The sequence below is a fragment of the Netta rufina genome, assembly GCF_964035555.1.
Source record: "Netta rufina genome assembly, chromosome: 14".
Taxonomy (NCBI): domain Eukaryota; kingdom Metazoa; phylum Chordata; class Aves; order Anseriformes; family Anatidae; genus Netta; species Netta rufina.
In genome coordinates, this window is record NC_140137.1 from 9,933,468 (window position 1) to 9,957,656 (window position 24,189).

A 24,189-nucleotide genomic window follows, 5' to 3' on the forward strand; every position below is an offset into this window, starting at 1 on the left:
CCCTTCACGGACCGCGCATGCGCAGAGGCGGCGCTGTGCCGCCACGCACCAAGCGGCGGGCGGGGCACAGGGCGAGCTCCGCGGCGCCCTCTGGCGCCACCTGCTGGCAGCTGCCGGTACTGCAGGCGCAGGGCAGCCTTGCCCTCTGCTGCCGCCTGGCGGCACGACAGCGGTACCACAGGCGAGGGGCGCTGCGCATGCGCAGTTCGGGGTTTTGCTCTAGTGCAGTAGGCGCAGTGGGGCCTCGCAGCCCTGCTGCCTGCAGGAGGGCTCCGGGCTGTGTCCCTACCCGTGAACTAACCCTTAAACGGCAACCCGAATCCAAGCCTTAAACACAACCCCGAACCCAACCCTTAAACACAATCCCAAATCCAAGCCTTAAACACAACCCCAAACCCAACCCTTAAACGCACCCCTGAATCCAACCCCTAAACACAACTGAACCCGGAACCCAACCCTTAAATACAACCCCGAACCCAACTCCTAACCACAACCCCAAACCTAACCCTTAAACACAACCCCAAACCCTAAACAAAACCCCAAATCCAGCAGCAGTGTTTGCAGGGCTTGGGCGCACTTGTTGAGTGCTGCTCGCTGCACATAGCTCAAGCAGCCCGGCACGTGCTTTGTTTTTTGTCGCTGTGGCGTGGCCAGGCTAATGCCATCACTTGTATGATCAATTCTCCATTTCATTATTTTTTCTTTTTCTTTTAATGGTTCTCCTCTTTTTCAGGAGGGCATCCTTTCTGAGCTGGCCATCAGGTGCTCCGAAGTTGGGACTGGAGCTTTCAATGGCAAGAACCTTAGACTGCAGTCCAGGAGACCTGAAATTCCCCTGGCAAACCTTACACCACTGCACTCCCAACAGGACTCTGTGATTTCTCTCCTTCCAGACCCTTTCTCTCCTCTAATACTCACCCTAACCTGAGATTAAAGCTACCTGAGTTACCAATGAAATAATGAAATCCTCTTGGGAGACTGCAGCTGGCAGCCTTAATTGAATCCCACCCACAATGGGACTCTGAGCTTTGTTGTTCCCAAAACCTAAGCCCCAGAACAGAACACTGACCCCAAGGCAAAACTCACGGTATCTAACCACCAAGGAGCCATCTCTTTTACAAGCATTTCTCTGTTTAATCATTTTTCTTTTTATTTTACTGCTTCTCAACTGGACACTGAACTTTATTGCTCCCCAAAACCTAAGCCTAAACAAAACCCTCACACCCTAGGCAAAGTGAACTGTAACTATGTGCTAAGGAGAGCTGGAGCTCGGCACTTCTTCCTGAATGCAGCACTGATTCTGTCGCTCTGGCATTGCCAGACTGATGCCATCACATTTACAAGCAATTCTTCATTTTCTTTTTTTTTTTTTTAATGCTTCTTCTCTTTCAGGAGTTCATCCTTGCTGAGCTGGACATGAAGTGCTGTGCTGAAGCTGGAATGCTGCGTGCTTAATGGCAGAGTGGCAAGAACCTTAGACTGCAGTCAGAGACATGAAATTCCCTTGGCAAGCTTTACACAACCGCACTCCCAACAGATCTCTGCACTCTCTCTCCTTCCAAACCCTTTCCCTCCTCTAAAACTCACCTTAACCTTAGACTACAGCTACCTAAACCTCCCATGAAATAGTGCTACCAAGGGAAGCCTTTTGGGAGACCTGAACACGCAGCCTTAATACGATTCCGCTCATGGCAGGACTCTGAGTTTGTCGCACCCCATGAGCTAACCCTTAAACAGAACCCTGAATCCCAAGGCAAGGCGCACTGTAGCTAGCTGCCAAGGAGCGCTGGAGCTTGGATCTTCTCCACGAAAGTGGCTCGCCCCCTTGCTGGAGGACCGCGGGGACTCCAGGTTGGCCCACGTCACTGCGGAGTGGGAGGCCGGTGCCCAACACCACTTCCCAACACGTCTGCCCCACTGCGCTGCTTTCTCCTGCCGTGTGCTTCCCCTTCACCGCTAGCACATCCTGCGACAGTGCCCACAATGCACACACACCAGCGCTGACGCTACCACCGCAAGGACTTCCCAGCTTCTCTGGAGCTCATTTTGCATGTTGGGATTTTTGGGACTTTACCTCCCCTCCTGAAAGACCAGGACACCAGGAGAGGTGCCGCAAGATCTGCCTGAAGAAGGAGTGATGGCAAAGGCTTCAGGTCAGCCGAAACAAGGTGTGCTAAAACCTTCAAGGATCTTTCCCTCTTGACCGCTGACACTGCTGCATGCCAAGGCCAAAGGAGCACACTGCTGTGGCTCCCAGGCAGTCTCAGGGCATATTGCCTGAAGTCAGGTATTTTGGGACTGCTTCATTTCCCCCCTGCATGCATATTTGGGTCCTGGTGCTGGTGCAGCCCCTGCTCCTGACCCCACAAAGCCCAGCCACGAGGCCAGGCACTGCCAGCAGCTCTGGATGAGCAGCATCAGCACAGTGCTGTGAAAGGAGCCTTCTACCAGCTGCAGTTCTGACCCTGAGGCTCCTGACCTGCTTTCCCACTGCCAGCTACAGTTTGACCCATTAAAGGTCATCGGAAGCTGTGTTTATTTTTAGTTTTCCCTTTTAAGCTGCCCTCAAGCACCGAGGACTGATGGGAGGAAGAACCATCCTCCCTCCCACCAATGCTGGACCAGGACCCTAGGACATTGATGCTGAGCAGCCATGCCCACCATGAGTCCTAACGAGAGGCACGGCACTGGTGGCACCAGGCTGGCACAACTCCTGCCATGCTCCCCGGGGAGTCCCCGGCCATGGCTTCCCAGTAAGAGCCATGCAGCCTTGGCAAGTGCTGCTGCTTTCTTCTTGGCGTTATCACAAGGGCTTGGTTTTCCTTTTGTTCCTCATATTGTTTCACAGGGAAACAGAGAAGCACAGTGGTTCCTGCAGAGCTTGGGGATTGCTGGGTCCCTGCACCCACCAGGCTGGCCTGGGGACACAGCATTTTCCTCCCCCTTCCCCATCACCCACCCTCCATCCCATGCTGCAGCCAGCCACCATGAGGAGCCTGAGCCACGTAATTAGGAAAAATCATTTCTTTTTACACTTCTAAGGGTAAGAAATACCACAGAACCGCTAGCCACAGGTAGGTGGCGGGTTCTCTCTTTTGTAGGAAACCTCACTTTTTTCTTTTCTTCCCCACAGTCTAAAAATGGAACGCGGGCACTTCAAATAAATTCCTGGAGAACAAAACTGAGAAAACACAATGGGATTTGTATCAAAGTGTTTGGATTAATTAGTTAAACTGAAAGCTTTCATTCTGATTTCAACCTCAGCTTTATGTACCAATAAATAAATAAATAAAAAATTAAAGCAACAAAGCTTTGCAAGTTGAAAAATCAAAATGTTGCGCCCTGAAAATATCAAAACGAGATGCTTAGCCTCGCCGAGCTGCTTTGTTTCTTTCTAAAAGCAAATGGCATCAAGACCAACACCTTTGCAAGCAGCTTGGATCATTAAGAGCTTCAAAAAAATCTAGATCAGCATAAGCAATTAATATCTTAAGCCGTTTTTTTTTTTTTTTTTTTTTTTTTTTTTTCCCTCACAAGGAAGTGTAAAACTACTAGCTGGCCAAAATTATCAAACTATTTCTTTGAATACTTTCCTTTTACTGTGTGGTTGTCACATGGAACTTGAGCCTGAAACCCCGAACTTGGTGCTCAGTGCTCTGTGTTGGACACATCAGTTCAGCCCCTCGCAGCTCATATTGTGAATCCTGGAAGGGAAAGAGATATGAAGGAGGTTGGGATTTTATCAATGTTTGTAGTCTAAAGATGAACACACCAAGTTTTTGTGAACATTTTCTTACTGTGGGTGAAATTGAGAAATGAAAAATTGGGGATCTGGGGATCATTGTGCTCACTTTGTTACTTTCTTTTCTCCTTCCTTGTCAAATGCATTTCTGTTTCAACAGCAAAATATGAAAAGGGTAAAACCAGAAGCAGAGAAGAATAATAGAGGAAAAGAGAGGCTGGAAAGTAGAAATGCAGGGAAACAGAGAAGGTGCAGCTGTTGTGGGCTGGGGGCTTGGGGCAGCAGGGCTGGGGGCTGGCTCCAAATGGTTTTGTGCAAGGATGGGGCCGCTGATGGTGCAGTGGTTGCTGTCACCTGTTGGCTCTGATAATTAATAAGCTGGAGGGGGAGAGCCCCGCTGCCAGCACCATGCACTTCTGCAGGGTTGGTACCAATTAGCTAATGAGCATTCCCGTGAGGCTGCGGGTCTGCTGGGGGACGCTGAGGCTGAAAAGCAGAATAAGGTCCCATGAGGTGATGCTGAGCGCAGAGGGGGAGGCAGAGCTTGGGTGCTCCTGGGCCAAGGTCCCTGCAGCGATGTCCTTCCTGGGGGGAGGTGAAGGCACCCTGGGATTTGCATGCAGAAGGTCTGCACCGACAGGAACCTACCGGTGGCCAAGTGGTCACAGCCCGTTCCTCCTCTTATGGCAAGGAGCTGGAAGATGCGGCATCCTCAACGGGAGCATGCTCCAAACACTGGTCGTGCCCCAGGCTCCATGCAATGAAGGTGGCCCTGGACGTGGTGCTGGCACCTGGCACGGCCCCATGCACCCAGAGGAAACCCCCGGTGCCCATGGCCAGTCGGTGCCATCCCTGTGTCCCTGCAGCCAGTGGGCAGCCGACTCACCAGGGGGAGAGAGAGCATCCCTGCCAGGTCACTCGGGGCCAGAGGGGTGAGCAGAGCAGGGGCTCACCGCCCTGATGCAGGCTGCAGGCACTTCTCCGCACCCCACGCTTTGCCTGGCCAAGTCCAGGGGGGTCTTGGTGTCCCTCAGAGGGTGGAAGCTCTCTACAAGCTACCTGCCATCAATTCTCCTGCATTATTGATAGGGTTGAGTGCATTTAATGCTCTGGTCAGTGCAGGGCAGAGATATTTCCAGCATGGGAGGAGAGCAGGGATGAGGGACCGCGGAGAGAAGCCATGACCGGATGGGGCAGCGGGAAGGGTGGAACTGGGGGACTCCTTTGCAGCAGCTCTTCCATCAGCCAGGAGAAACCAGGTGGGCAGGAGAGACCTGGCATCACCTGGGGACCTTCTGCAGGCGGAGCTGGCTGCCAGCTGCACGTGTGGCCCCATGGGGCTGAGTTCTGGGCTGGGCTTCACGGTGGTGCAGGGCTGAGGCGGTGTTGGGAGGGAGGGAAAGTGAGGGCTCCAGAAGTGGTGGTGGTTGGAGGGGCAGTGGGAAGGGCTCCTCTGCTGCATTCGTGGTGAAAAAAGTGACGTGGAGAGCATGTTGCAGGTGAGTCGGGGGGCTGGGATGTGGGACGAGCTGGGGACACCAGCAGCTCATGGCACACCTCATATCCCCTTACATGGGGGCAGCGTCCTTGTGCAGGCAGGGAGCACCCTGTAACCTTGTCGTGGTACATGCAGGAGAGACCCGACAGGAGCTGGTGTGGGCTGGGAGGAGCATCTCGAGGGCACGCGATGTTTTCAGGAGCTGTTGGCTCACATCTGGCAGAGCACATGAGTCCTGGACTCCTCTGCCTCCCTGCAACCTTGGAAGAAGCTCTTCTAGAGGCAGAAGGAGTTTTACCCTGGCAGCTCTGTGTCCAAAATCTGCTCGTACCTCCTGAGGCTGCCCCAGAAGCAGCAGTGGGGGCTGCTGGAGCTCTGCTTTCACCCACAGCAGGGTGCTTGAGCACGGTCACTGCTGAGCAGGGGCGGTGAAGAAGGGCTGCAGCAGCTAAAGAGCTCAGAAAGGCTCCGAGTCCTGGTCCCTGCACGCCTGGAAACCCCCGAGGTGGTTGCACGGAGGTGAGCTGATGGTCCAAAACCAAGCAGCAGGGAGGAGACCCCAGAGCAGAGCCCAGGCTGCTCCTGGGTGCTGGGCACCCCCGATGATTTGGGGTGCAGGGGCTCTAAGCCCACCCGACCCGGCGGCATGACTGGGGCCCGCCGGCTGGTTTCCAAGAGCACTTATTTACTTCCTCTGCCCTCGGCTGGAACAATGCAAGCCAGGGAGAGGCGCAGGCCTCAGCATTTCTGAAAATGAAGCGCTGAGTTCAGCGCCGTTTGGCCCCGGCGCCCGCGTAACCCTTTCGCTGCAGGATGCAGAGGGGGCCCCTGGGGGCAGCAACTGCGGGAATGGTAAGGAGGTCTTGGAGGTGGAAGGAAATTCCTGAGTGAGGGCCACCAGGGAGAAGAAATGTCTTACAGCCAGGCCTGCATCTCAGCAATTTGCCACGCTGATTTTGTTGCAAAATCATTTTTTTTTCCCTTGTGTCCTGCATCCATGCATGACCGCCCTCCATCCCCAGCTCCCTCCAGCTGGCACCACCCCAAGGCCAACACATTTTGGGGGACCTCTCTGCCCCCAGCAGCCAGGAGGCTGTGCTCAGGGCAGGGGGTTTTCACCTCTCCGTGCCTGTTTGCAGCAGGTGAAAGCAGGAACAGGGAGCGCAGGAATGAGGAAACGCCACGGCCGGCCGGACTCTGCCCTCCTGCCCGGGGCACTGCTGGGGCAGGGGGGGCTCTCAGCAATCAAGGGGAGGAAAACACTGCCCAGCCCAGCACCAAAGCAGGTTCCCCAGCCCTATCGGAGCATCAAAACCGCGGAACAGAAGTTTGTTTGACCCGAAACGAAATGTTTCATCTTGTTTGTTTGCTTTTTCCCTGGCTGCCGTCAGGTGGAGGCCGGTTTCCTTTTGCTTTCAGGTTCATTTTTAGATTACAAAGTGAAAAGCGAGGAGGCTTCATTTTGAGCCTGCCAAGGAATGGTCAACGTCTGAGCGCTCCCAGAAGGAAACAGGAATATTGGATAAGATTATTAACCCTTTCTTTATTTTTAAAAGAAAAAAAAACAACAACAACACTATTTTTCTCAGCTAGCACTGTTTGCCCAGGCGCACAAATACTGCTGGCTCCACAGATCTCTTATCCTGTGTGTCTGCACTCGCAGTTTGTCTGAAAAGCAGCGAGTTCCCGAGCTGCTCCCCGGGCTGCTGAGCCTGTCCCCGGGCAGCGAGGACGGGAAGTCCCCAGCCTCAAGGACACGACGCCCGAGCAGGGGACAGGTGAGAGCCGGGAGGGACCGGTGGTGGCACGGCACGGGGTGGACATGCGTGGAGAGGGACGGAGCCCAGACGTGGTGGCCTCCCCGGCGCTTGTTTCCCGACGAGGCTTCCCCTGGGGAGGCAGCGCCCTGTTGCCCTGCTGACCTCTGCTCCGGAGGCTCTGCTGGGAAGCGGAGGTTCCCGAGGTGATAAGCCTCTCTGGGAAGAAATTCCTTTCCTCGTGCGAGGGAGTGGCGGCGTTGGGGACGCCTTGCAGGCACGTCCACACCTCTGCGCACACCGCCAGCTCCCGGGGGACTTGGAGAGGTGGGAGCAGCGAGGCTGAGGCTCCCCGGGGAGGACGGCGGTGCCGAGTGCTGTGGAGGAGCAGGTCAGTACGGCCACTTGCACCGCCGTGTCCCCGTGCCTGTCGCATGCTGGCTGGTCCCAGCTGAGCAAACAGGGCTGGGCAGCGGTGCTTGCAGGTGCTCGGAGCAGCTGCGTGCAAGAGGGCGGCTGCGCAGAGGGTGGCTGCCCTCCAGAGCGGGGCAGGGAGCTGGGATTTGGGTCCCGGTGGGGTTGGAGGCTTGGATACGGTGGTAATGAGCACACCGGGGAGGGTTAGGTCTGTCTGGGGTCCTTTGTGTGTGGGAACCGGTGGGAGAGTGAAAGGGGAAATTGCACCAGCAGGAGCTAGGTTTAGCAAAGAGAATTTGGTGCCAGGAAAGGGTGAGACAGCCCCAGAGAGCAGCGGGGTCCCCAGGTGAGGGTTGCCCAGGCAGCCCCGCTGCCTGTTTCGTGCCCTGGGGAGGGAAGCGGGGCCAGCAGCGGGGGCTGCGCCAGGGCTGCACGGGGAGCAGAGGCCCTGGGGGGCTGGTGGTGGTGGCTGTCCCCTCCTTGGGCAGGGGCTGTGCCCGTGGGGACCCCAGGACATCACTTCTGCAGGACAGGGTGCTCCTAAGGAGGCCAGGGTGAGATCATCATCAGCAGCAATGGGGGCTCTGCAGGGGTACCCGTGGTGCTGAGGGGACAGGGGGGAGTGGAATAGGAGGAAGTTGGGTTTCTGGCCAAAAAGAAAATTAAATTTCAGATCAAACTGGGGGTCAAAACCTTCACCTGGAGATGGGTGGGTTTGGTTATTGAGTTATCTGGGTAAATTTGACAACAAACGGAAATTTCAAAAGAACAAATTATTATTATTTTTTTTAATGAAACATAATCTTCTGTTGATTTTTTTTAATGAGTATTTTCCCCTGCATTGATGTTAATTTATAAATAGATGCTGCTAAAACAAACTGCCCTGCTCCAGCCCTGGCCACTTTGGCAAGGTGGGCCCAAACCAGCAGCATCTGTCCCGTATAGATGTGCCTGGTGGCACCCCACAAACCCAGGCTGTGATTTGAATTCCCCCTCTGGTCCCCTGATCTTCAGAGCATCCCCAGACTGACTGGGGGAGTTTTCTAAATCCGGAGCCTGCCAAGGCTGCGTGCAGTGGGAGCAGGCAGCGTCCTTGCCAGGGGCAGCACCTGTCCCAGCCGCTCACCTTTGCACCGGTTCCCTCCGTCGTGCAGCTTTGCGGGGCTGCAGGGCAAGGATCAGCTCGGTTTTAGCACGCCAGGAAACAGCAGCAGGGCTTTGCGCGCTCACATCGAGGGCTGCAGCACGGAGGGGAAGGAGGACGGTCCCTCCCCCAGGCAACCCCAGCATTTTGACATCTGGGAGAGCCAGCGGTGCTCCTGGAGCATGGCACAGCAAGCAGGGCACTGCCGCGTGGCACTGGCATCGGCTGGCGTGAAGGTGCATCCCTAAAAACCTCCCTGCCTGTGACTTCTCACCCTACACCGCCTTTTGTTGTTTTTCTCTTCACACAGGGGCTGTGTTGACCTTCCCAAAGCTGCTCTGAAGAAGTCTGCCACCACGCTGAGGCCACCCAGCGGGTCCTGAGTGCTGCTCCTGGAGGCTGGGGAAGGTCAGGGTGTGAGAGTCCACCTGGGCAGACCCTGGTGGAGATCCTGCACAGACACCAGATCACTCCCTCCTGCTGTTTGTGGCTGCAGTTCAAAGATCTCAGAGCCGAGATGAGCCCTGCTAGCCTCTCACGAGGTGGCTGTTTGTGCTGCAGAGCCTGGTGCCTCGCTTGGCCATAGCTCGGAGGCCAGCGTGGTGCCCTTGCCGTGCAGTGGGGAGAGCGGGGCTGCTGGCTGGAGCGATGCTGGAGGATTCTGGAGGAGCCCCGGCGGGCTGTGCCAGCAGGTGAGGGGGTGTCACAGCGGCATCAGGAGTGGGGTTGGCTTTGGATGGGGGGAGATCAGGGCTGCAGCTCTCCGGAGGGGCCAGCTTGAAGCGCTCCCTGTGTCACAGCAGCAGCCGGCAGGAGGAATGAGAGGAATGCGCCACGTGGGCCTGGCGACAGGCACCCGAAGGCGAGGGCGAGAGCAGAGCCTGGGGCAACGGCAGGGCAGCGATGCGGGCGTGAGATGTGCCCGTCCCCCGCCCCACAGGCAGATAGGGCCCGTTCAAAAGGCACATTGTGCATTGTGGCTGGGGCTGAGCTGCAGTGGGGCCGGCGGTGAGCAGCTCGCTCCCTCCACCAGCACAGCAGCAGCCCGCCGGCTCGGGGCTGGCGGCGATGCTGGACACATGGGCTGCTGCTTGGGGGCCCCTTGGCACCAGGACCTGTCCCTGGGGTGCACAGGTAAGTTGTCCCATGGGGAGGCTACAGCCTGGCTTTGTCTGGCTCGGGGGGCTGGTTTATTCCCATGTCGTGGGCTTTTCGGGCATCCTGTCACCTCATCCTGCTGCCCAGGAGCACCCTGAGCACTGCAGGGCTCACAGAGCCCTGGGTGCTGGAGCAGGGGGGCAGCGCAGGGCCAGCAGCTGTGGTCGTGTGCCCCCAGGAGAGCAGGGCCAGTGGGTGCCAGGAGCACAGCCGGAGAGCCTGGGACCTGCTCTCAGCTCCAGGCTGGGGCTGCTTCCTGCCCCGCATTGCAAAATCTTTCAGCAGTCGGGAGGTAAATGAGTCACTGGCACGAATGGGAACGACTCTCCACCAGCACTTTCAATTGGTCTCTTGAAAGAGCTCCCAGTTCCCTTTCTGAGGCTGGCCCAAACGCAAACAAACACTGAAGCAGCGAGCACAGCCATGAGCAAACCCTCTTCTCTCACCCAAGGAAGCTCCGTTCCCATTTTGCCCGGCTCTGCGGGGACCCACCGGGGTGCTCGGCCACGCTGCTGGCAGTGCCACCATGAGCGGTGCCCCAACTGCCCCCTCCTTCCCCATGGCTGCCCATGGGGCACAAGGAGACCCCTTGGGCCTGGAGCATCCCTCCGGGGGGCTGAATGCCTCCCCTGACCACCCCTTTTCCCCAGGCGAAGAGTGTGAGTCCTGCTGCCCCCGCTCGCCCCTGCTCCTGCCCCGCTGGGACCGCCTGCAGCGCGCCGCCACCGAGCGCCGGGGACCATGGTGGCGAGGGACAACCATGGCATCAGGTACTGTCCCTGGGGAGGGGACACCAGCCTGCAGAGCCCGCAGGGACTGCCAGGGTGCAGGGAGCAGAGGAAGGGAGGGACGTGGGAAGCGAGTGCCGCCCAGCCCAGGCAGCTCTGTTGTAACTCTGCCTCTGGCTCCTTTCGCTTCCCCGTCTCCGTTTCCCCCCCATGTGTCAGAGGGGTTGGAGTTCCTGGATGAAGTCCTTTGTTAAGCGTGCTCAGTTCTGCTGTTGAGAAATGTAGAGGCTTTTCTTCCAAAGAAAAGCCCCATTTGTTGCCTGTCCAGCCTTGGGCCATTCTTTTCTGCTGCTAACTCTAAGTGAGGATTATAATTCTGTGTGCAAATAACGCAGCTATTTGACTGGCTAGCAAAGTGGGCTGAATAATAAGACCTACAGAGAACAGTTATGGTCACAAAAGTAGCGTAGGAAAGCTGTTTCACTGTTCAGCTCCAGATCTCTGGGTACATGTTAGTTGTGCGAGTCCTCTCTGATTACTGACAAAAATTGGTTTCTAACCTTGTTATCCCTCCACAGCCAATACAGCTGTGGAAGAGCAAGCTGGATTTGTGTGTGCCTCAGCCATCATTAGCATAATTACCAGTGAAAGTTTCCACTCCTGAATCCTTTATGGCAATCGTTGGCAATGTACGAAGCTGAGAGCATGCAGCTTGGATTTCAAATAGCAATTGGATCAGGCAGGGGAGAAAATCTTATTCTGTCAAACTGATGAGCAAAGAGTTTTGCAAGTCCTTGGCTCACCCGTGCTGGAGAAGTGTTCTCACTCTGAGATCTCCTCCAGAAAGCCTCTCTGTCCTGGGGTCTGCTCTGTGACACTGGCCTCGGAGCAAGCACCGAAAGTCCCTCACTTCAGGCCACCCCTGCACTGGGAAGGACCCAGTCACCAAGGGTACTGCATAGGCAGAATTCATTAATCTTGCTTCCCCCTTTCAGTACGATTTCAGGGTGATGCCCTTTGCATGCAGTCCCCCAGGCAGATCTGCAGTATAGCCCACGGACTTTGCTTTCAGGTGGCATGGCTAGGCAGAATAGCCTAGATCCCACTACCAAACCTGACAGCAGTGTTTCTGTGTCCTGTGTAGGTAGGGCTGGGGCACCAGAGCCAAATGGTGCAGCTACTGAGGCAGCAGAAGGCTTGCCGGACACCTCCTCGGTGCTGCTGGCTGTTGGGGAGAGCTTCCCCCCAGGTAAGAGGCTGCCTTTGGCATCACCCAGATTTCCAGTGGCTGCACGTACAAGGCCAGGCATTGCGGCTGAGCAAGCCCTGCCATCCCTCGGGTTGCTGGAGGGGAAGGATGGGATCTGCCCGTGCTCCTGGAGCACACAGCCGGGCTGGAGGCAGCCCCATCAGTGCTGTGGGGCTCCTTCCCCCCTAACCCTGCATGTTTCCTCTCCAAGAGATTTCTCTCTTCTTCTCCGTGGAGAGCTGCTCCTCCCAGTGCCTCAATTCCCAGCTGCAGGAAGCTGCCAGGAAGAAACTGTGGGCCCTGGAGAGTGACGACAGAGCGGTCCGTGCCCTCTTCAAGGTGGGAGCTGATGGGGGAATGCTGGTCTGGTGGGATGTGTGACGGGACACCGAGCCTGGCCGAGGAGGAGGAGGTCCTCTGGGATGTGTCCTGCATACAGGGGGGCTAGAATGATGTGGGAAAGGAAATGGTGATGGGTGAGGGGTAGATCCTCATGTCTGGAGCCTCGTATCAGGGGCAGTGAGCTGCCGGAGGGATGGTGCAGGTAGCACCGGGGTGAGTGCTGAGGAGCTGGTTGTGCTTCATAAAGAAAAATCCCATTCACTGCCCTGAACAATCCTTCCCAGCTGGCTTTCCATGCCCTCACCCCTGAGGGCACCCTGCAGAGCTGCCCAGAAGACCTGGGACAGTTCATAGCTTCGGTCTCAACTGTGCTAATAAATGCCTGCCTGGTCTCATCCCGGGGGCTGCTTTTATGGCCACACTGCCAGGAAAACCCCTGTCAGGCTCCCATCCCTCTCCTTCAGCCTTGCTTTCTGTTCTCCGTGCAGGAGCTGTCAGCCAGGCTGGTGTGTGTACAAGCACAGGAAGATCGGTTCCTGCTCACCTTCAAAACCCTGGAGGAAGTCTGGAAGTTCTCCACATACCTAGCTTTAGGTAATGTTTTCAAGGCATGAGGGATCCAAACAGGTGGTGTGAGAGGGATTTTTGGAGAAGGTATTCCGTGACACCAAGAAAAAGTAATGCAACAGGGAGAACACCTTGAAGAGGAAGGAATATTAATGAGACCTTGGTATTCGTGTACAGCTTTATGAAACCACAGTCTGGATCAGTGGAAAAGATCCAGGAGGTTTCCTTTTGGGTAATTCCTCTATTACACCTGGGGTTGGAGACAGAATTGGAGATCATTGCCTTACAGCATGGTTGCAGGTGGCAGATTAGGAGACACTGGAAAAAACTGCTTGTGCTGCCCAGCAAAGGAGGGTGCTACCATTACTTTCCTCTTTGCTGTCGTAGGCTATGTGGGCAGCTGCTTGGAGCAGCTTCTCTTTGGCCAGGAGTACTGGCTGAACTGTGCTCTGATGGAGGACACGGTGATCAGAGTTAGCATGGATGAAGATCGCTTGGCCACCATCTACCTGGGTCTGCTGCTGCAGGAAGGTGAGACGGGGCTGCGACAGCATCTCGGCAGGACAAGGACGAGGGTGGCCATCTCTGGGTCTGTCCTGCACTGGTGCCATTGACCTGGCCGTGACTCTTTCTATCTGCAGGTAACTTTTTTTCCAGAGCAGTGCCTGGTGTCTGCCAGCCTGAGGAGGAGGGAGAGGAAGGCCTGCGGCTCCGCAGGAACGAGCTGATCCACGTGAAGAACGTTGGAGAGGAGTCCACGTGGGAAGGGGTGTCCTTGCTGACGGGGCAACGAGGGCTGGTGCCTGTGGCAGCTCTCGAGCCCGTTCCTCACCCATTTTACCAGTAAGTAGGTGGGCAATGGATGGTGCTCAAGCCAAGTTAATTCCTGACCCAGATGCACCACCTAACACCAAGTCAGCAGTGAGGAACTGCTCTTACCTCTGGCACTGGGCAAGAGCCAGATAATTTTGTGAGAATAAACACTGTAGAGACAGCCACTGGAACCAGTTCAGGTCCTGTAGTGGGATAGAGCAAGGGCATAGTTCTGATATCGTTCTTGTATAATATTGACTTAGGTCATACCCGGGACTATTTGTGATTTACAGGTCAGTAACTGGGACACAAAACAGCCTGTCTTGGGCAATGCCAGCCAAAATGGGGCCTGACACCTGGCTGAGCCTCACAGACAGTCACAGATCTTCTTGTAGGCACACAGAAATCCTCCATAAGGATTGGCAAAATCATCTGCCCTCTGTGTCCTCTGTGTCATTAGGGGGCATCTGTCCTGCTGTGTGGGACTGTCCCTCCTGGTGGCCCGAGGACTGCTCGGGGAGGACCAGCGTGGCTCCCTCTTGCCTTGCAGGTGGTTCCTGAAGAATTATGCTGTGAGTTTTGGCATCTCCCAGGAGATCAGTGGGGCAACCTCCCAGCCGATCGGTGAGTGATACCTGTGTAAGGTGGCCGTCCTTCCCATCAGGAGCATGGCTTTTGGAGACTGGGTTTGGCCAAAAATGCAATGGGTCCATCTCCTGTTCTGACAATGGCACTCCATGGCAAGGGGTTGCATCTTGAGACTCTCCTGAGCAGATAACAGACCTTTAAAATTGCAGGTGCTCAGAAGGGTGATCCAAGGAGCACAATAAGGGTCTGAGACTGAGAGCACAATAAAGCTCAGGGGACACAGAGACAGGCTGCTCCTGCTGAAATCACGGTCTCTTTGCCCAGGTCTTTTCCAGCAAGGAAGTTTTTGCACTGGGCCTCACACCAAAATGTGGTTGTTTGCCTTTGTTTCCCAGTGAAAGGCAGGTGCACAGCCACAGAGGACCATAAAGGAGCAGCATGGGATGAACTGAGTTTCTCCGAGGGAGACAGCATAGAAATCATCGGCTTCCTCATTCCAGGACTCCCCTGGTTCGTGGGCAAATCCCTGAGCAGTGGCAACATTGGCTTTGTCCCAACGCGATGCATAAATGCCACGGCTTGTGAACCCTTGTAAGTTTACTGCTACCATCTAGATGAATTTAAAGTCAGGGGAAAAGCAGGGGAAGACCCAAAATCCCAGTTCAAGGCTATGTGCGAGTCCGGAGCAGGTAATTTGCTTTGCAAGGACTTCATAGAGGATTTGTCTGAGGTCTGTCCAGAAGCCTTGGCCAGGCTCTTCTGCCACCAGCCTGACGTTGCTTGCCTGCTGAGGGATGCCAAGGCAGGACAACCACTGGCACAGCTCCTCTCTGAGCAGAATTGAGCACCCTGCTGTGGACGAGGACAAGAGTTATCTGGGGAGGAGGGTGACACCTTAAGATCCAGCAGTTGTCTTTGTTGCTGCCTTAAAGACAGCTCCATTTCAATACCCATCCAAAAAGGCTTCTCCTCCAAGACCATGTGTGGGGGGACGGGGTCCTTAAGCTGTTGCTAGCTCTGCTAACGCATCTTTTGGGCTTTCCTGGGTCATGTTGACTCAAGATAAGTCTTAGGCACTTTCCTCTGACACTACAGAGAAACAGAGAGGAGATCAGATGTGTCCTGGCCTCAGAAAGGGCTTCTGGAGAGAAAAAAAAGGCTAATAGTTTACTCCCTCTGGCACTCCTTAGTTTCTCCATGGAGGAGCTGGATCTCAGAGCCCTGATAGGGAAGGGATACAGACTCTGGTATCCACCTGCAGCAGAGCTTTTCTAGTGGGAGGAGGAGGAGGGGTGGGAAAACCCATCTCCATCCCACAGGACAGCTGTAGTGTCAAGAGATGGGAAGACACTGAACTGTTTTTCCATTGTGTCTGCTTCAACCTAGGGGAAAGGGCTTGGTGTTTCTGAGCGAAGAGGAAAAATCCCCCCTCCTGCGCATCCCCTGCAATGGGGGCGAGCAGCACTTCGCCACCCTCCTGGGCGAGCTGGCACGCACAGATATCACCTCCGTGTACCGGCTGGGTGAGTTCCCCTCCTCTTCTGTGCACAGCCCCACTGATCCCCCCGGGGAGCAGCCCTGGGCCATGCCTAGAGAGCTCCTGCTAGGGGCTCTGCCAGGGCTGAGACGGCTGCTAGGCCCTCTGCTCAGCCTGGCCCAGGAGGCTGGAGATACCCTAAAGGACTGCAGTTTGCAGGAGGCTTCTCTGCTGCAACTGTAATCACTGGGGCTCTCCTAAATACAGGTCTGGGGTTTAGCAAAGCAGCAGATCTCTGTAAGGTTTGTGTGCTCTGCCTGCACACTAACATTGACTTGGGCTTTTTCTTTCTGTTTGTCTCTTTGTGTAGATGGTTTTGAACCCACAGCCATGTTCCCCAAGGTGCCATCAGGTGAGTGTGTGGAGGATGCTTTTATAAATATGTCAGAGGGTGAATTTTGACGTGGGGAAACATTCTGCTATGGTTTTCCTGTCCCCTTCCAGAGGCTGTTCTCCATGGTGGTAAGGATATCCAGCTGCTCCAGTCCTGGGAGGAAATAAATGGCCTGGCTACAGCTAGCACCTCCGAGCAGTCCAGCCCCGGGAGTGAATTGGCCTCTGCTACATTGGAAGATGTTCTCCTGGACAAGCTGGATGACTTTGATGATCCCAAGTTCTTTATTGACCTGAATGCTGGACACATGGAAGATGCCGATGTCTTTGACCCCATACTGACCTTCCTTAACCACGAGAGTTATGTGCCCAGTTTTCAAAGCCTCTACGATATGAGTTTTTCCTTTCTCAACTCCACTTTTTATGGTTTCTCTGATGAGGACGAACTGGTCTTGTACCTTGAAACGTCCAGGAACTGGGCTAAGAGGACTCACGCAATTTGGGCTCATGTGAGGCTCTGTTTCCTCTTGGGCAAGCTCTGCATCAGAAAGGTCAAGTTCTCCCAGGCTCGAGTCTATTTTGAGGAAGCCCTGAGCACCCTGGACAGGGGCTTTGGGGACCTGCCCCTGCTGGCTGCCTTGCACGTGAACCTCGCTTCCATCTACCTGAAACAGAACATGAAGAACAAATTCTCCTCCTTGCTGGGCAAAATGGTGACCTTGCTCGTCTGCTTGCCTGGCCGCCCTTTTAGCTCTGAGAACGAGCTGGAAGTCATGGTGTACGTGCTGAGGGAAGCCATTGCCGTGGGCAATGCTCCCCTGGAGGCGCGGGTCTGCTTCTTTATTGTCAAGCTCTTCCTACAGCTGGGAAAAAACGATGAGGTGCTGCCCTTTACTGAGCATCTCCAGTGTCTCACCACCACATTACTCAGCCAAGACGCTGGTGCTGTGCCGCTGGATGTCACCCCCATCTTGAGCTACCTGTACGACAAGAAGTACTTGCCAAACATTGCGCTGGCCTCTGCCAGGCTCTTTGTTCCCAGCGGCACCAAGGGGGCACCAACACCCATTTGGAGAGCTGGCTTCATCCTCCAAACTACATCCAAGCTCCTGGGAAGCCAACCGGAGAGGAGCAGCATCCCGGCGCTGGCTTGTTCCTACCTCCAGCAGGCCCTGCGCTTCTCCTGCGAGAGCCGTGCCGTGCCCACCCAGAGGACGCTGTGCACCATCTTGTCCCGGCTGCACCTCCAGCATGGCCTGCTGCACGGGGCGCTCCACCACGCCGCCAGGGCCGTGGCTTTCAGCAGTCTGATGGGCGAGGAGGAGGCCTTTGAGTCTTCCCTCTCCCTGGGGTGGACGTATCTCCTGAACAGCCAGCCAGGCCCGGCCGCAGAGATCATGGGACAGCTCCTGCAGTCCCTGCACGGGACGGACAGCGTGACGCAGGGGGGGGCCGTACACAACCTCCTGGCCATTGCCCTCAAAGGGGAAGGACGGGTGCAGAAGGCTGCGGAGAACTACCTCTGGGCTCTGCACAAGGCCAAGGAGACGGGCAACAAGAGGAACCAGGCCATCGCCCTGGCCAACCTGGGGCAGCTGAGCCTCTCGCATGGAGCGAGCCAGCTGTCTGAGCTCTACCTGCTGCAGTCCGCTCGGCTCTACGCTGAGCTGCAGGGCTGCCAGGATCCAGAGCTGGAGGCGGTGCAGGTGCTGCTGTGGCTGGCGCAGGCCATGGTGAAGAGACAGAAAGTGGAAGATGGCAAACTCTGCTATGAACTGGCGCTGGGTTTTGCCCTGAAGTGGCGTAATGTGAGGAGTGAGTACCACTGGGCTGGCAGGAACTCACCGTGGTGCAATGCCTGTTAGGTCCCTAAAGCCGTCCCTTTCCCTTCCCTCTACCACGCAGGTCAGCTCCACATCACGGAGGCTCTCTGCCATTTCTACAGCGAGGTGTCCCCCAACCTCCAGGCCTGCATCACCTACCACGAGCACTGGGTGTCTCTGGCCCAGCAGCTCCAGGACAGAGAGATGGAAGGCGATGTTCGGCAGACCCTCAGCCAGCTCTACCAGGATTTGGACACCACCGAGTAAGTCCTGAGTGGGGCTGTTAGTGTAGATGCTTTCAGAGCAGTTTCTGCTTGCCCAACACCAGAGCAGTGGCCTTTTTGAGGTGTCTGGAGCAAAAGTCCCCAGGGAGAGGTGGGGAAGGTGTGTGGCAGCTCCCTTTTGGCAGGCTGGTGGCTGGGGAACTGCCGAGGGTTGTGAGCTGTCCCTGTGCCGTGACGGGGGGAACAGCTCAATGTCAGCCAGAACGTGGTGACTGCTGGGCAAACACCGGGCTGCGAGCTGGGGCACGGCCAAACACGGCTCTCCAGAGACACACGCAGCCCTCTTCAGAGGAGACCCAGTGACAGGGAATTCATCACTTCCTTTGGAGGCTTATTTCAGTGATTAATCACCGTCCGCCGATAAAAATAGACTCCTTATCTGTTATTGAAACAAGCCTGGCTTCGGCCTCCAGCCGCTGAGTCTGCCCTTCCCATCTCTACTGGAATATTTTCCCCAGGGATGCACGTAAGACCCTCTGTCAGCTCACCCTTCAATCTCCCACTTGACACATGCAGGTGACATAAGGTTAGGCAGGAGGGGAGAGAAAAACTTGGGCAGACCACAGACTTTCTTCCGTTTTTGAAAGCAAACGTGTCCAACAGCAGAGATCTGGCTCCCATGTCCCAGGAGGACAAGTGGGCAGGGACTGTCGTTAACTGGGACGTTAACCTTCCCCTGCTGGGTCGCAGTGAGTTCAGAGGGAAGGAATTTAGGAAGCAGACGCCTGTCATGTGAGCGGTGCTATTTAAGATCACAAAGCGTCCCCCAGCCTGGGCTGGAAGGACAGCTGGAGCGCAGTCAGCAGCAGGCGAGACACCAGGCAAGCAGACATGCCCTGGGCACTGCCCTGTGCTCCCCTGGCCATGGGTGCCTCCTGCCTTCGGCCTGTCACCTTGTCCTGCTGCTCGTCCCCTCATCCTCCAGTGACATGGGGCTTGGGAAGGGGCTGTCAGGCCTTGCACATATGGCCACACAGCTCTTTTCGGATGCCCCAAGGGGCAAACAGCAGGCAGAGGTGTGGATCTGGGTTCCAGAGGCTGTTCCAGAGGCTGTTTGGGAGATGAAGGTGCAAGCACTGCCAGCCTGCACTCCCTTTGTGGCTGGGGGTGACTTGGGGCTTGGTGTAGGGGGAAATAGGGTTGGCAGGTGACTTGGACAAACCTGCTTCATCAGCTAAAATGAGGAGCAGCCACTGGGGAGCTGCTCCCTGGGGGCTGTGCTGAGATAGGAAACACACATATACATGTACGTCCTGTCCTTTTGCCACTACACATAGCTAGGAGCTGTGGCTGTCCATTTGGCTCTAATCTGCAGCAACAGCAGGAGGAGAAGACAGCACTGCTAACAGGGAGGTGCTGCAGCCCTGCAGCTGGTTGCTGGTGCCCTGTGATTGCTCTGTAATGGCTTTCTGCCCGTTGCTGTTGCAGGGCTTTGAGAAGGTCTCTGGACTGCACCAAGCAGAGCCTAAGGATCTTCATCGACCTGGAGGAGACTGGCAAGGCAGCAGAGGCCTGGCTGCAGGCAGGAAGGCTCTACTACCTTATGCAGGAAGATGAGCTGGTGGAAATGTACTTCCAGGTATGGGGGAGGTGTCTGGAGCAGCCCTGTTCCCATCCTGGCTAGCTGCATTCCCATCATGGCTGTGTGGCTCAGGGGGAGAAATTTGGGGCTGGAAAACTTGGAGAGTTTTCTCATGAGCGGCAGAAACCTGCTGCTGCAAGGAAGCGCTGTTGCCTCAGCACTCGCGTTTAAATTTCCTATTAATTTTCCTATCTTTCCTTCCATCTGCTGGGTTTGGAGGATTCTGGGGTGAAAGTAAGTGAATTTATTGAGTCAGAAAGTGGTGTGGGAGTGCCAGAGAGAGCTGGAGCTGCTAGGTGATCAGTTCCCATCGAAATGCACGTGGGTAAGGGTGAGGTGCCAGGGATGTGCTTGGAGATTTCTTGGAGCAGAAGACTTCTGGCTTCTTTCCATCTCTAACATTATCCTATCAGCTGGGCTGCAAAGAGGAAGAGCTACTCATAAAATCTTAGGGCTGCATCCTCCAGGGAGCATCTATTTAGAGCATCTATTTGGGCCTTCCACATGCCCAAAGTAAGCAGAGCAGGAGGCTGGCTGGGTCTGCTGGCGTTGCATTGAGCTGGGGTCTCCAGCAAAGCACCAGCCTGAGCACACACAGAGGATGCTCTGCGTCCTCACCCTGTGACCCCAGAAGCATTTCAGAGCTGGTGGGGCTGACTGACTGAGGCACCTGGTGGTGGGGACAGGGCGAGGAGCCTTTCCATCAGCCACACTAGCCTGCCTCCAAATCAAGGTGCTAGAGGCACCTGTATTACTGGTACTGGGAGGCTGCTCAGGGACCTGGGTGCCTCGAACATGTGGCTCTGGCATCAGCTGGTTTCCTAGCCCAGAACGAAGAGCCATCATTGCCTTTCTTGTGGTTTCAGCAGGTTTTCAGGAGCTAAAGAGGGGTGACTTCCCATTAAGACGAGCCAGTGGAGGACAGATCTCAGCAGGACATGTCTGCAACCCTGAGGGGCCCTTTTCCAGGCACGGTCATTGGCAATGATCGATTGTAACGATGAAAGGAACAACACGTTCCTGCTGGAAGGTGGCACCAGGGTCAAGTGTGCAATTGGCACAGACATCTCTTCTTCCCAGAAGTTAGCATACCTGCCCTCCTGCTGGCTTTGCCCTTTCCCTGTCCCAGCTCTCTGCTCCCCTTGTCAATCTTCACGTTGGCTCCATCACACCGCAGGGACAGCCCAGCACAGGGCAGCTGCCGCCCGCACCCTTCCCACTCTAAATCCTGATGCCAAAGGACGTCCTGGCTGGTCGGTCTGGCACACTGACCCTGCATGGGGATGGGTGGGTGGCTCCATCCTCACACGTCACCAGGAAACACAGCACAATGTCCCCCCAGCTTGTTTACCAACCCGTGTCCTTGCTGTTAGGAGCACTCGGGCTCACGTTTAGGGTGACTTGGCTTTATTTTGTTACTCCAAAGTCTTTGTGCAGATGTCTCTTTCCAAGTCTCACTGCAGTTCCTCTTCCCTCTAGGCAGCCATTCAGACAGCTCTGAAGTCTGAGAACTTCTCCTTGGCCATGGAGCTTTATGAAAAAGCAGGCGATACCTTTTTCAATGGCAGCCGAAACAGAGACCGAGCAGTGGAGTTTTACAGGGTACTGATCCCTCCAAGTGTTTCTCTGTTTATGTCCCTGCTACACGACGGCCATGGGGAGCTGTGCCCAGCAGGATGGAGGGTGGAAAGGGACGGGGTTGGTCTGTGTGTGCTGGCACGCAAATGTGGCTGGGGGGGGAACCTGCAGCACGGACACATCTGTAACACCTTACTCCATCTCCTGCTGCTCCATCACCCCTCTGCAGGCAGTGCTGTACCCACACCTTCAGGAACAGCCTGGACTCACTCTTTTCTCTCCCCAGGGTGGCGCTGTGCCCTTGGCCAGGAAGCTAAAAGCCCTTAAGACAGAGCTACGGCTGTTCAACAAGCTGGCAGAGCTGCAGATTGGGCTGCAAGGCTACGAGAAGGCACTGGAGTTTGCCACGCTGGCAGCCCGGCTGAGCATCAGGGTGGGTGAGTGATGCACACCCCCGGGGAGCAGGGCAGAGGGGGTGCCTGTCTGCGTGACAGCACTGTGCACGTGAAAGGGAGGTGCTCCTGCTTTCATAAGACCTCTGGACCAATTCTTATCCCAAGGGTTACATCTCTTTAAAGGCTGCTTCCCTTTTTAAGCTGCCCATGGGGGTGCTCCGCTGTGGCGGCGGTGGGGCTGGCTGAGCAGAGGGCTGTTGCTACACCAGAGCACAGGAAATCTGATGAGGGCATGGGACTGAACGGTTCCTCTTTGCCCTGGCTCTTCCGATAAACCTACCCCTTTCCATTGCAGAAGTAGGCCTAATGGGCAAAATAAATGCCTGAGACGGAACCAGCCTTGTAATAACCCTCTCCAGCCCCCAAGAAATCCCCTGGCCGAATGATATATGATATATATGGCAATATATATATGATATATATAGACTGACAATCTATCCCACTTTGGTATCAGCACCCCTGATAGCTCTGTTTTCTCTGGACCATCTTCAAAGGCAGTGCCTCCTTATGAAGACAGATATCTGTGCCCTGGGGCTGTGGAGCAAACACATCCCTGAGCGGCTCAGTGTGCTGGGCTAGGAACTGTGTGTGAGTGCCCTGCAGTCTGACTGTATCAGCAACTTTTTTCCAGGAGATCAATTGCAAGAGCTGGTTGCATTCCACCGCCTGGCTACAGCCTACTATTTTCTGCAGATGTATGAGATGGCAGAAGACTGCTACCTGAAGACTCTCGCCCTGCGCTCCCCCGTGCTGCAGTGCTCTGGAGAGGCTCTGTACTACTCCAAGGTGTATTGCCACCTTGGCAACCTCACCCTGCACAAACTGAAGGTAGGAGGACACTTGCTATGATGCTGTGTTGAGTTCTTGGGTCTTCATGGGGCGCTGGAGGTGGAGTATCCCATCTGCTGGCAGAGTAGCCATGCTTGTATACAGCAGCATCCTGTGGCTCTCTGTCCCGGCTGCAGCTTTACAATAAGCACACACAGTGCTGGCACAGCCAGGTTTTGACGTGGGACAGGCAGTTTGGAAAGAAGTGCTAGCACTTAGTGACTGTACAGAGCCCATTTCAATGAAGTCAGGTGTTACCAGCTTCTGCCTGGAACCGCTGGGCTCTGCTCCAGCACCCTCACACCCCGTGGCCTTGCATTACTTCCTAACTGCCCTGCTCTTTATGCTTAGGACGAACAGGATGCAGCAGCCTACTTCCTCCTGGCCCTCGCTGCGGCGACCGAGCTGGGAGACCAGGAGCTACAAGGCCGCATTCACGCCAAGCTGGCTGACATCCCCAGGGTCACGCTGGGGCCTGTGGGCACGCCGGGCTGTGCCACGTACCGGGCCCGGTGGCTGAGCGAAGGCGGCCACGTCGTCTGACCCATCCATCGCCATGAGGACATGCCTGCAAACAGCTTCTTGCCTCGCACGGGTCCACATGCTCTCCAGAAGCAGCATCACAGGAGGGGTCTGGCTGCCAACAGCAATTTATCTCCATGTCCCCAGCAGACAAGGGACCTGGGACCCTCATTTCTTGGGAGTGGCGCTGTGTGCCATGGCGCTGCTGGCAGAGCGAGGCAGGATGGGGCCCAGGAGCAGGTGCTGGAGCACAGTGCAATGGGGAGAGAGGCAGGCAGCACTCCAGGAGTGTGGCTGTGCGGGATGGGGATGAGGACAGGGACATGGACGGGGGGGGGGGGACAGGTACAGGGATGGGGACAGGGACAGGGTGCCACCCGTCCCCACCCAGACCCCACCGGACAGCTCAACCGGCGACGGGACACCTCCGACCCGAGCGTGTTTTAACTCGAATAGCAACTCTATTTATTCCTACCTGTTCTCTGTGCTGTGTGCTCTGCTCTGTGACCCCACAGCTCCGCAGGAGCCGGGTCCTGTTGGGCACCGAGCTGCAGCCCCGCTCACCGCCAGGGCGCACCAGAGCCCCGCGGTTGCGGGCGGCGGAGCCGCTCCTCGTCCCGCTCGGCCCCAGCCCTGCTGCGGGTGCTGAGCCAGGGGGGAGCGCTCCCCCGGGCTCGAAAGGCTGTGCCAGCCAGCTGGGGCTCCACGGGGAGACCCTGCTACAAGTCCCTTCGTCTCCCTTCCATGCTGCGCCCCTTGGAAGTGCCAAACGCACAGCGTGGGTTTCCTCGCCCCCGCTGCAAGTGCCCACTTCGTTTTCCCCTTCTGACCCCTGTGAGCCATCCATCACCAGGGCAGCGAATAGTTTAATGCTTGTTTACCAAGCATTCCTGCGATGCCATCGGGGCAACCTCAGCCCTGTGTTGGGAGGAGGCAAATCTCTGTCCCGTTTGACATCCAGTGAGCTTTTGGGGGAACTGGTCCAGGAAAATCCTCTGGCTGGCCCCATGGGCAGCCCGCTCTGCACTCAGCTCAGGTGCCGTGCGCTCTCCCAACAGAGGCCAGGATCTGTGCAGCTGCACCAGCCCTTCTGTGTGCACATCCCGTCCTCAGCTGTGTCCTTGGGGGCCCCAAAATGACACCTGGGGCCACCATGAGGTCAAGCACCCAGGTGGGTGCAGACCCAGCATCCCTGCAGACCCACATGGGTGGCCAGTGGCTCTTGTGGTTCTTGTCAAAGCAAA

At 56.0% G+C, this 24,189-nt stretch overlaps 1 protein-coding gene across 1 annotated transcript; it reads left to right on the top strand.

Annotated features, from left to right (window-relative positions):
- Positions 1 to 17: 17 nt before the first annotated feature.
- Positions 18 to 23,199, top strand: SH3TC2 (SH3 domain and tetratricopeptide repeats 2; the record flags this gene model as incomplete). The annotated part of the gene is made up of 20 exons (XM_084295444.1): positions 18 to 204; positions 9,120 to 9,250; positions 9,359 to 9,692; positions 10,367 to 10,486; positions 11,589 to 11,693; positions 11,905 to 12,032; positions 12,524 to 12,629; positions 12,990 to 13,133; positions 13,244 to 13,445; positions 13,966 to 14,039; positions 14,399 to 14,594; positions 15,390 to 15,526; positions 15,851 to 15,892; positions 15,985 to 17,688; positions 17,779 to 17,959; positions 19,409 to 19,559; positions 21,042 to 21,164; positions 21,427 to 21,577; positions 22,227 to 22,423; positions 22,775 to 23,199. The coding sequence occupies 20 exons, from the start codon at positions 18 to 20 to the stop codon at positions 22,964 to 22,966; spliced, it is 4,605 nt and encodes a 1,534-aa protein (XP_084151570.1). The 3' UTR covers positions 22,967 to 23,199.
- Between the last annotated feature and the right edge of the window lie 990 nt (positions 23,200 to 24,189).